The sequence below is a fragment of the Elaeis guineensis genome, chromosome 15 (assembly GCF_000442705.2).
Source record: "Elaeis guineensis isolate ETL-2024a chromosome 15, EG11, whole genome shotgun sequence".
Lineage (NCBI taxonomy): Eukaryota > Viridiplantae > Streptophyta > Magnoliopsida > Arecales > Arecaceae > Elaeis > Elaeis guineensis.
The window spans coordinates 58,448,485-58,461,152 of NC_026007.2; the positions used below are offsets into that span (position 1 = coordinate 58,448,485).

Below are 12,668 nucleotides of genomic sequence, written 5' to 3' on the forward strand. Positions count from 1 at the left end.
GACTCTTGATACCAGCATCTAAGACTTAGTATTAACAATTAAAATTTCTTGTTCTGCCCATAAGAATCCTGTATTAGCTAGTCTTGATATTTTTCAAAAATTTCATAATTAGAGTACCAAATGGTAATCATTTTAGTATATTAACCTAGACCATCAGAATCATCTTAACACATATACCATTATAGCTTTCCTCCTTTAACTATCTTAATTTCAATTCTAAAACTTCATTCTAATATCAAATTTTCAAGAGTCTACTAATTCTTTCCTTCCTTTTCTTTAACAACATGTATCGATATTTATTCCACTAAATTAGAACACCTCCCTTTTATTGACATGCTTGCAACCTTGATTGGAATCTTATCTTCTGTTTTCATAAGACTACTATAATCAGCATATACTTAGCTTCTTCCAGAAATAATAGCTTGATTCTTACTCACTACATGCCACTCTCATGATCCACTGATTATTGATTTTTAAAATTCTAAATAAATAATAATATTAAATCTAATCAACTTTTAAGTTTTGTCACAACATATCTTTAACACTAGACCTTCAGTCTTATTTGCTTGTAGCACTAGTTGTAATCAAAATTTTAGACATTTGTTATTCAATCTATATTTTTTTAGAGAAAATTCTTATAAGATGATTTCATTCTTTAATAAGTATTTGTATATTTATACTATGACTTATGTAGAGGATTATATATGTATAGTAGAATTTAACTTAAACTTGGTATGTCATTTTTAGTTCATTCCAAATCCTAGATTCCTTTCTGAGTTCTTTAAGAATGTTTAATCAACTATCAATAATATAATTAAAACACATCAGGATATTTAGTTAATTCTGACAATTTTCTAATAATATAATGACTATCGAATCATTCAATATAAAGTAGAATTTGAATAAAATCAGATCGGGATATCAAGTATAGTATAAACTCATCATATGTAGTAGTAAATCATACCTTTCTTTACTCTTTCTTTTTTTCTCCCTATATCAATTTTCTCCAGATGATGATTCAGTATCTGGAGGGAGTCTTTGTCTCAGTCTATTTATCTGACATCGAAGAGCAGAGCATTCATTGATATGCCTTTGATTTATATCTCTCAGTCTATCGTAGTCCCACCTCAACTGCTACAGTTCCATGCTTATACTAATAACTCAGCTCTTACACTTTGAAACAAATATTTATAATATTCTTTGTTTGAAAAGTTAATATCTCATACTTTGAAGTGGAACTGATGCTTTAGGATTTTTAAAAGCACATGTCGCTGTCTGCTCTTCAAATTTTAATTGTTCCACACCAGAAGGACCCACAATTCTTATTGCTTTCTAAGGTTGATCATCTCTACTAACCATGATATCAACAAAAGATTTAACAAACCATCCTTCATTTATTTCTGTCCCATATATTGGATCTGGCAGTCCCAACTTCTTTGTTACCTCCGCTAATATTATCTTTAAGGATATATCAATTATCTTTATTATCTATAATTATTATAATAAAATTAATCATTTATGTGAAATAATTATTATCAAAAATAAAATCTATTAAAGGATAACTATACAATTGACTATTTCTTTCTAAGATTGTTCCTCATATAATCTTATACCAAAAATTTTTACTTGATCTATGAGGTACCACTCACTACTTACTCAGTATATTATTCTAATCCATTGCAATTTTCAACTATTCTAGTTACACCTATTCAAACTACCATGGACATTTAAATTCATCTGGTTTTCCTTATCACCATCCTAAATCATACTCTCCCATATTTAAATCATCTTATTGTTTAACAACTATCCTGCTAACACTCAACGCATGCCTTGATTCTAATACATTCCTATTCACTAAACCTATGCTTTGATACCACTTTAGCTATCATACCCCCGACCTATAATATAAATTAAAATAAAATTCAGAGAACATGAGCAGCTGCTGCATACATACAGAGTACTCATCCTATAGGAATTCAAAGCTTTCAATCTGACAAAACTCAATATAATATGCAAAATAACATACTTCAGGTAGTGTTAATAATAGAACAACTAACCATTTTCTGTCTCAATTTTGATTTTAACTTTACAATAATCCATATCATCTTTATACAACTTCACTAAGCGCAAGGAAGATGCGACGATTTATTCCAAAAAATCTCCAACGAAAAATACATACTATTTCTTCTTTTCTATCGAATCTGTCATAACCACTACCTATATTCCATGAAACATCTTTTATAGACCGGCTTTGTCTCTATACATAACTCTCAAAATGTCAAGGTCTGATCTCCAAAATGACTCTGAGTCTGAAAACTATAGGTGAAAGTTTATGAGCTTCACGGCTTAGTAAGTAATAGATACATCTATAAAATAGATCTAAATTATAATGATATATGATTCAAATACATCATAAAAATATAATATCAATCTGATCAAGATCAAAATTATGAAATTAAAGATATCCGAGATACAGTCTCATGTCAGCTTTGTTATAATATAAAAATCAGTAAATAGTATAAAAATTTAATATATGTATATTCAGTTCCATAATACTATACTTAAGTATGGATATCCATTTTTTTTATCCTCAGCCCTTACTGTGATACCACAATACCCTCCATAGCAAGAGATCTCAAAAGGATCCATGCTTACGCCCTATGGTGAGCATCTCAAATTAATCCATGCTTATGTCCCATGGTGGGCATCTCAAGTCCACGCTTACGCTCCGTGGTGGGCTTCTCAAGTCTGGACATCATATACAATAAGCTAAGAGTCAGATGATATATATATCAATAACTATATATAAGTCAAAAAAAAATTTTTTTTTCGATATATCTTTTATATGGCTTCAATATAACTTGATACAACTTGATACTACTATGATACATATATTTCAGTAGGCCATAATCATAATTCATCAAGTCTGATCTGACCATAGCATGTAAAGTCATTTAATTCAACTCATAAGATTTAATTCACTAATCAATGCATTATAGTATAAATATATTCTAAGAATAATTAAATTAAAAATTAATTAAGTGATTCACATCATGTTAAGGAGATAATGCATAGCAATTTCATGTACAATTGGATCTGATGGTATATACAATAATCTGTATCATTTCAGATGAATAAAATGATTGTCACTCGATTCAAATGAATCATGATAAAATATAAGTGTCACTTATCATAATTTGTATTGTGCCATAAAGATAATATATAATAATGTCATACATAATCAGATCTGAATATCCCTATAATAATTGATATTATTTTAATCGAATATAATAATACTCATTTTATTTAGATTGATCATGATAACATATCAGATATCAGAGATACTTACAATAATTCGAATTATGTTAAAAAATAATATATAGATCCACTTAATTCATATCGATTAATCATAAAATATAACTGTTACTTATCTTAAGGATTCGGACCACTGAACAATTAACCACTCTATCACGAATTTTTGAAACCTGATAATCTATAATTACGGCTAAGTTAACTAACCAGCCATAATAATATTTTGTACTACTTTCTAATAATATTCTCAACTTTTTAAACTTCCAATCCTTAAAATTACTTTATTTTAGAAAAAAAAAAAAAATGATACAACAACCTCTTCTTCATTTTCTTCTTTCCATAAGAGCTCCTCTTTTACTAATTATTTACCCAATCTAAACTTATCCAAAATTTCTCAAATTCCATCCTCAAGTTGACTTATAAGTCAACATTCTTCTGTTAAAATTTTAAGTTAAATTACTTAATCCATATGAAATTAAAATTCATAAATTAATCATAGATAGAATCAATTCATCCCTAAACATAAAGCATTCATCTTTCCAATTTTTTTTTTATTTTTTTTTATCCATTATTCATCCCATCATCTACTAACACATCATAGAAATCTACAATATACAAAAATTCTACCGTCTAATATTTATTTTTTTAGTAGAAACTAACTGCATTTTAAAAATTTTAATACCTACCACTATATTTTTGCCTGCGTGAGGGCTCATCCTCGGAAACGACCACCTCCCACAGCAGCGACAAGGAAGAAGAGAATTTTTTCCCCCTTTATCTTTTTTTCTTCCTTTACTATTTTTTTTCTTCCTTTTCTTTTTCTCTTTTCCACTCACTCACACACACATCCACGCGCGCGCACACGGAGGAGGGAGAGGGGTTTGGTTCTTCTCTTTCTTCTCCTCCTTTCCTTCTTCTTTGTCTACCCAAACAACACACATATGGCAGAGAAGAGGGGGGAACAAGCAACACAGAGAGAGCGTGAGAGAGAGAAAGAGGGGGAGAGAGGGAAACACGGGAGAGAGAGAGAGGGGGAAACACGGAGTTGGGGGTCCTAGTTTGTTGTTTGCACTGACTGTATGTATGTTTTTAGTTATGTTTATTGTTAATCCAATTTAAGAGAATTGTATATGCACATACACGCTTATTTAACGGATATATTTGTATATGCATGTACATTTGTGTCACGAGTGTGTCCATGTTCATGAATAATGCTATCTAGAACTATCTATTTTCCTAGTTTATTTATAATATTCATCAATAATTTTGTGCACATATCAATGAGTTTTCATTGGACCTTACCAAATAATAAATACATTTTATGTGGTATTGCAAACTTTCTCTTCTTTCACTCAATTTCTTGACAAAAAGAAAAATATTTCGATGAATAGAAGATACTAATCATAAATTCTAATCGTAGATCATGTAACTTTGTCATTTCTCTTAAGCTAGACACATTAACATAAACACTTGGAAGTATTATCACCAGCTATGGTATTTATCATTGATGTCAAGCCAAGTTCGTAGAGAAACCAAATCTCTCACTGTCAAAAGAAAATTTTCTTCTACCAAATTTTATAGATAGTAGTCTAGCAATATCTTCCACTAGCTTTGAGCCATGACCTTCTAATATCAAGCTCTTCTCATTACAGTTGACATGATTTTTCCATTCCATATGACCATTATTCAGTTGGTATGACTGTTACAGGCTAAATTCAATTTAAGCTATTGTCTTTACAGGTTAACAATGAGTCCTGAGAGCTAGCATCTGGTCAAAGGAAATAGGAAGAGGCTTCTCTTCACCGTCTCCTTAGTTGGCTCCTTAATTTCTGTTTGCCATGCATCTTTCTTTCACAAAATATAGGCCATCAGAGTTGGCTTCTAGCCAGAAGTCTTTCTTCACAAGGCTCTTATGGCTGAGCTACACTGATCGATAATTGAAAAATCCATCAAAAGCAACCAAACGATTTGTAGCCACTTGTTGAGCATCATGTGCATTGGTTAAACCATTTTATGAACAAATGTCATTGACACTTGGTAACCTAGCTATATACATGGACTTTCTCATACAACAGTTCACTTCACTAGTTGTAGCATCCCATGGAGCCTTGAAACAAAAGTGTTCACTGCAGCATGGATTCTTTGGTTCATGCATCGAATAAGACGTGAGAGCATCTTTTTTGATGTTTTGCTCATGTGCATTGCACATGATTGTAGTTTTCATGCATATTGATGCATGATCCACGACAACTAAATGGTTAGATGTCATACTCAGACATTTTTGATGCTTTGACGATGTCCATGTGAATGACACGCTAGCTTCATGACACCTCAAAAGTTTAGGTATGACACCCTTAGAATGTTCTCCCCTACTTGCCACTCGAATATGTGGCCATGGACTTGTTATTATCAACAGTCATTCATCCACCTACTTCTAATTAATGAAATAACCTTTTCAGTTATCCTTAACTCTCAAATCAAATAACCTGTAAAATATGCTTAATAACCCGGGAAGGTCAAGGATAGAACCATGAAGAGTCATGTGCATGTGGCAGCCCCCTCCGAGCAAAAGTTTTGAACGCTAATCTCCATTGTTTATTGAGAAAAAAAATGCTAATTTCTAATTTCAAGTCTTATTTAGTTCATGGTTTATTCAAAATAAAAAGTTATACTTTGCATCAGACTTTGCACAGTACTATTTTACACTCCATTTTTCATCTGGTGTAATATTATATATATATATATATATATATATATGAGCGCACATAAGAAATCATGCCTCTAATTTGTCTAACTAGGATAAATCAAAATATAACTGCTTTACCAAAAATATACAATTTATAAACTATTTGATCTTTTGTTTGGCAATCAAACCTCTATTTTACTATATATGGCACGTTCTTTCCAAGCCGTATGCATCTAGTTGTTTGTGTTTCTTTCACAATCCAAGTCTTCTTTTCATGTAAATGCATTAAATTAATAACAATAATGGTAGTTACAAGGACTGAAGTTACTTCAACATTGTTCATGCAAGACTGGTTTTTAACCTAGCTATGCCACACCGTTGAGTAGAAATTAACCTAAGAGGTGAGGCCTTCAACTTGTGACCTAGCATTACAACATTCAAGTTTATTTGTCACCATTCTTTACCACATCATCTCTAAAAGGACAGGCTGCCAACTTGAGAATGAGCACCAAGAACTCTCTCTATATAGATTGCATTTGGAAGTGAAATGAGAAGTATTGGTGCATATTATCCGACCTCATCATGATCTGGATACGTAGCAACAGATTGTTATCTGAATAAAATATTCTCTCAGGTTATATTGGCATATTACCAATCTGTCTCTTCAAGCTAACATTCGAATCAATCTAACCCAGAGCTGCTATTGAAAGGCATAATGTTCATCTCAGTTTATGACTGATTTGCAGTGAATTACTTCGGCACTCAACCGATATAGTTATTAGTGCTAAAGGTATGATATTCAGTTCAGTCGATTACTAATCTCATCTATTTCACGTCGGCATATTACCGATGTGCCATAAAAAATGCAGACGGTTATCCAGCAGCTGTCATCCAACTCAGCAATAACTATCTTCCAGCTATATTCCAGTTTATTACCACATGGACAAATACCCTACGATCTCGACACAGTTGGTCATTCTGTTCCAACAAACTAATGGTCTAAACATATTCCTAACGATCTAACAAACTTTTCTGAAAGCCTAAGTGAGCTTCCTCTATATTAAGAGGGACAGAGTACTCTCTGGAAGGCAAGTCATAACTTATAGAGATCAAACTCTGCTAAATTTTTCAATTGAAGAGAATCAGAGTTCTCTCCACTTTTTTTCACTTTCAAACTCTTATTTTTTGCTTTCTACTTCTCCATTGTTACTATCTATTTTCAACATCCTGATTGATTTGAGCATCTTAAGATCCTAAATCAAAAGGTACCCTACTGATTTTAAGACTTCTTTTGCGCGGTCTACACCAACTAGATCCTTAGCAGTTCTCTAGATTGATCTTCGACCAACCTCACCTACTGTCAATCGAAGCCTTATTGCAATAAGAAAAAACAAAAATTACTTATTGATCCATTTAATTCCTCATTTTCATCATACAAAATAAATTATTTTTTTTTGAAGAATGTAATTATTATTTAGAAAAATTGATACATCATAACTACTATACATTTTGGCCTCTAATTTGCTTACCTAATTTTTGTAGCCCCCCACCCGTCCTCCCCCTCCCCCTCCCCCTCCCCCCCCCCCCAAACCCAACACCACAAAAAACAAAAACTATTTATCTTACTCTGTGAAGTGATAAAATATTTTAATTTTTTTCTTTTAAATTTTTAATTCAAAAAATTATCCCCTACACGGCCTGCACTGCATCATCTGTACATGCCATGTACCACCGCCGCTCGTCTATATGGCGGTCTCTGAGCGCTTGATGAGCAGGGCTGACGGGAGCGACTGGCTGTGATTGGTTATGAGCCGGGCTCACGGGAGTGACCGGCTGTGATTGATTGGTCACCACATCTGTGGTACGCGCAGCGTAGAGAATAATTTCTCTCCACACCGTGGGCTCAACCACGTGGCAGACGGGACGGAAGCCAAACAGCCGCCAGCGGTTCTCGTGTCACGGCCCATTTCAGTCTCAAATCACAAACGTCGTTAATCAAGTCCAATCCAGTCTTGAATCCTATAAGGGAGAAGATTCTGGATTCGTTCCACGGGGTCTTCGTGTCCGATGAGAGAGAGAGGGAGGGCGAGGAGGAGGAGGAGAGAAAAATACAGGGCTTCGGCTGCTTCTTCTCTCCTCGATCCTTCGTCCACTCCTATTGATCGCAGAATCCCTTTGCTCGCGATCATTAATCGGTAAGATCGTTGTCTGATTTAAACCTTGTAGGTATATTCTTTCTTGGTGTCGAGAAAAAAAGCAATTTTTTTTTATGAAATCTGGGTTTTTTTTGGGTTTTACCAGAGGGAGGGATCCGTTTCTCTGTTTTCGATTTTAAGGTGCGTGATTTATTGTTTTTTGTGGCGCTTCTTGTGGAGATCTCGTTTGCTCTCTGAATTAAATGTTCTTTATTGTTTAATTTGATGTGGGGTCTCAGTTTCTAGATTTCCTTTTTTTGGGGGTGAATTTCTTTTAAATCATCTTTAAATGTGTTTTCCTTGAACTTTCTTGGGTTTTTTATGGCTTTATCCTGCATTCTTTTCTGGATGTTTGATGATCTGCACGGGCTTAGTTGGATTCTGCCCCTTTTTTTTTTGGACTGTTCGATTTTGTATTAATCTCGTATGGCATATGATCTGAATTTATAAAGTCTGTTTTTGTTTTAGACTATAGTCCTTCGATTAATGCTTCCAGATATGGCATCATTCCTGTGTTTACTAGAACTTCAGTGAAAGGTTCTCTTTACGTTAAAATATTTAAAGAGAGGGTTGCTTATTTAGATGAAGGATAACTGTATTAGTGTAATTGCTGCATATTATCGATGTTCGTTTCCAATTGTATTCTTGTTTACATGCTACATATGATGTTTATATCTGTCAATATTAATCCTCTTCTTTTGCTTGTGCAAATAACAATTCTTCTTTATGTGACTTAAGCTTGTAAGGTGGCAGGTTTTTCTCTGAGATCTCAGTGTAGTATATATTCTTTTCACATTCTTTTGGATTTCAGGTTTCTTTTAAGGGGCTTTGAGCATTTGTATCGAGCTTGAGAATTGGATGTAGGCATCATATCCATCTGTTAGCTTTGTTGTCTACATTACCATCAGCATAGATGCCTATTCTTTAGTTTGTCATTCCATCCACCATCACAATGTGGGGCTTCGCTGGAGGAAAGAACACCTACAAAAAATCGAGCACATCTAATCCTGATTGCTCAGATGACGAGGTTTCTTCATGCACCAGCAGAGAAGAAGGTCTGGAATGTCCAATATGCTGGGAATCATTTAACATTGTTGAGAACGTGCCTTATGTTTTATGGTGTGGCCACACCTTGTGCAAGAATTGCATCTTGGGACTTCAGTGGGCTGTTGTTAAATTTCCAACTGTACCAATCCAGTTACCTCTCTTCATCTCCTGCCCATGGTGCAATCTTTTGTCGCTTCGGCTGGTTTACAAGGGTAATCTCACATTTCCTCGCAAAAACTACTTCCTACTTTGGATGGTTGAGAGCATGAATGGCAACAGGGTGAAGTGTCAGTCCTCAGTCTGTGGGGAGCACCATCCAGTCTGGCCATCAAATAGCAGCCTGGTTGTCAGAAGTAATGCTTACCGCCATCACAGTGCACGAAGAACTCTGAATACTCAGGCAGAACAGTCCCTCTCTGATCACAATCATGCAAGCCTCATTGATAATTACTTCAATACAGAGAGGATCCATGCTTCCCTACGCAAATCGCTGGCTTTCTTTGTTCAAATTACTGCCAAGTTCCCCCTAGTAATCATCTTCCTTCTCATAGTGCTATATGCCATCCCTGCTAGTGCTGCTGTCTTGGCCCTGTACATCCTTGTCACACTCCTGTTTGCATTGCCATCATTTTTGATCCTGTACTTTGCATATCCTAGCTTGGATTGGCTTGTCAGAGAGATCTTTGCTTAGAGTTTTTCCCTTCCATCCAAGCCAGAGCTAGAGCCTCACAAGGTTATTAGCCAGTGAAGGGCATGAACTATATGTATTGTCAGCCAGTTATTGTTTGCAATGATGTACAAAATGGTTAGCTGGCACATGGTCAGGTGCTCAATGTATGTTATTTTGGATAACTAGTTACTTGACATGGCATTGCCCATGGATCAGTTGGAGCTTGGTGAATAATGCATGTCATTCAAGGCATTATCGTCATGGTTGACCAGGACATCAATGTTCCACCTTGAGGAGTTAAATGGGGTCATCTTGATGGACAAAGCTCTTACATCGTTTGTCAGTTTATAGTATTGGGCATAATAACCCTCTCTGAAGTCATGGCTTGTGATTTTAGATTGTATTGGTGGTATATGATATATCTAGTTCCTTTTTGTCTGTATTTTTGTTAGGGTTTAATCTTTCACCTTGATATGGTCATCATCTCTCTTTTTGGATTGCTTATGCATGACAAGTTTACTAGGAAACTTAGACGTCTGAAATTTGCTAAGTTATGGTGGCGATGCCTTTGTTTTTGTGCTGTATTTGGTAGAGAGGATAAGTTTTGGAGGGATATCTTTGTACCCTAGAAGGGCTAGGAATTGGTTCTCTTTTGATATTTGAAAAAATTGCCATCTTACTTTGTTTATAGTTAAAGAGTGCACGAGGGCAAAACAGTGATTGGAGAAGTTAAAATTTTTCTGTTCTGTGGGATACCCTAATTCTATCAAAATGATGGAGTAGCATTATCCCTTTACAGTTACGGTTTTTTTTGGAGCGTTTTTGGGGTGTTGGCAGGATATCCCTAATTAGAGGGATATCCTTCTACTTAACCCCAAACGCAGTCTTAGTCAATGAAAAGTGTTTTATTCAAAAGGGGCAATGTGTTACTGCTTAACATTGATCACTGGATGCTCTGTCATGTTATGTAATGTATTTTCCAGCTGTGCTTTGATTTATCTTGTCCTTGGTCTTAGGTTTCTTTCAGTATCTCAGTGAATTAAAGATGGATGGATTCCTATGGTCGTCTTCTTAGGGGAAGATGAATGCTAGTCGACAGTACTTAATACTGACAAAATGAAAGCATCCGGTAGAAGTTTACCAAAAGCATCTGCTGAAGTGAGAAGAAATCCTTCAAGCAATTTATAAAATCTATTTGATGAGTTGATCGGTCATGTTACGCAGTTTGAAGCTGCTGCAAAATTGAAACTCTCTTCTTCGAGTTCCTGGAGCTTTGTAAGCCGCTCTCTTCTGCTTTTCTTAATGCTTCAGTGCATCGCGAGACTTGGATTTCCGAGGAGATGATCTTCTAATGATTTCTCTCAGTTGGATGTAACAAAATGAAAGATCTGGAAAAAGAATAAATCAAAAGAATACGATAATTTGGATTTGATCTGCCTCTCTTCCTCCTATCTGATTTGAGGACATTGCTCAGTTATAGTACCACAATGTAGGATTCTGGGAGGGGCAAAGTGGAGGTAGGCCCCATTTTTGACTTTTTCTTTTTTTTTTTTTTTTTCTTTTTAGTGGAAAGTGGCTGTCCTTGGATTCCAGACTAAACAAGAAAGTTTCAACATGGCCCGTATGCTAGCTTTGTGATACATAATGCACGTGAAAGCGTTCAAAAAAAAAAAAAAAAACAGCAGCAAAATTCAATTTCATCATTGTGTCATTATTTTTTGTTTTTTTGTGTAACTCATAATATGCTCCCCTTTTTGCTCGCTAGCCCTTTGCTAAAACTGTAGAAGTGAGAATTATGTCTGTTTGCATTGCATGGATACCGCATAAAGAAGAAACCAAGGAGTCCTGTAGAAACCGTAGTGTTTAAAGAGGTCCAGCTTACATGACACCAGTGCACCTTTAGGGAGCTCTTACTTTAGGTGCATTGGATTCCAATCCGATCCCAACATTCTGTAAAGAAGCTGTAGGAAAGCTGGGCGGTAGGGTTTAGCAGTTGAAGATTCAGAAATTCATAGTGGAATAGGGATTGGAAAGTATCTCTTTTTGGACCTCTTGTACGCTAACTTTCGTTATGGTTGGGGATCCAAACTCCCCATCACATTCCAGCAGCAAGTTGGCTCACACAAATAGCACATGGATGACTAATATAATATTTATTTTAATGAAAATATTGATTAATTGTATTTTATGTGTGCTCAAACAATCGAAAACTCCCTCAAAAGGTATTCTTCGTGCAAATGTAAATATTGACTTTGGATATATATGCATGGAAGCATAAAAGAGCACGAATCCCTGATTGATTACAGTTTTATTTTATTTACTTGATATATCATGTCCTATATATTTATTTTACTTCTCTCTTTAAACTTAGAGTATGAATTAAGCCAAGAGAGATGTATTAAATTGAATCAAGTTTAGTTAATATGTGAAAGTTTAGTTGTCTGATTTAATGAATTTGTATTAGAACAATAAGGATGATGAGTGCGAACCTAATGCATAATTGATTTTGCCACACCCGATAGAGTGAAACAAATTGTGAGTCATTATCTTTGGATATTTTTCTTTAAATTCTTAATATTATTTTTAAATAGGTTTATCCATCATTTTTGACAAAATTCTGGATTACTCATCATTTACTTCTACTCCACAGCTTCCCAAATCAATCCATTATTTCCACATTGCACAGACATCATTAATAAACAAATGATGCTGCCCATTATTGGCACCATTTTTATGCAATTGCTAGCTTTGTTTCTGG

The 12,668-nt window shown here is 34.7% G+C and overlaps 1 protein-coding gene across 1 annotated transcript; it reads left to right on the plus strand.

Annotated features, from left to right (window-relative positions):
• Positions 1-8,023: 8,023 nt before the first annotated feature.
• LOC105032248 (uncharacterized) lies at positions 8,024-10,184 on the plus strand. The gene is made up of 2 exons (XM_010906635.4): positions 8,024-8,193; positions 9,005-10,184. Exon 2 carries the CDS (start codon positions 9,146-9,148, stop codon positions 9,929-9,931), a length of 786 nt encoding a protein of 261 aa, XP_010904937.1. The 5' UTR covers positions 8,024-8,193; positions 9,005-9,145; the 3' UTR covers positions 9,932-10,184.
• Positions 10,185-12,668: the final 2,484 nt, after the last annotated feature.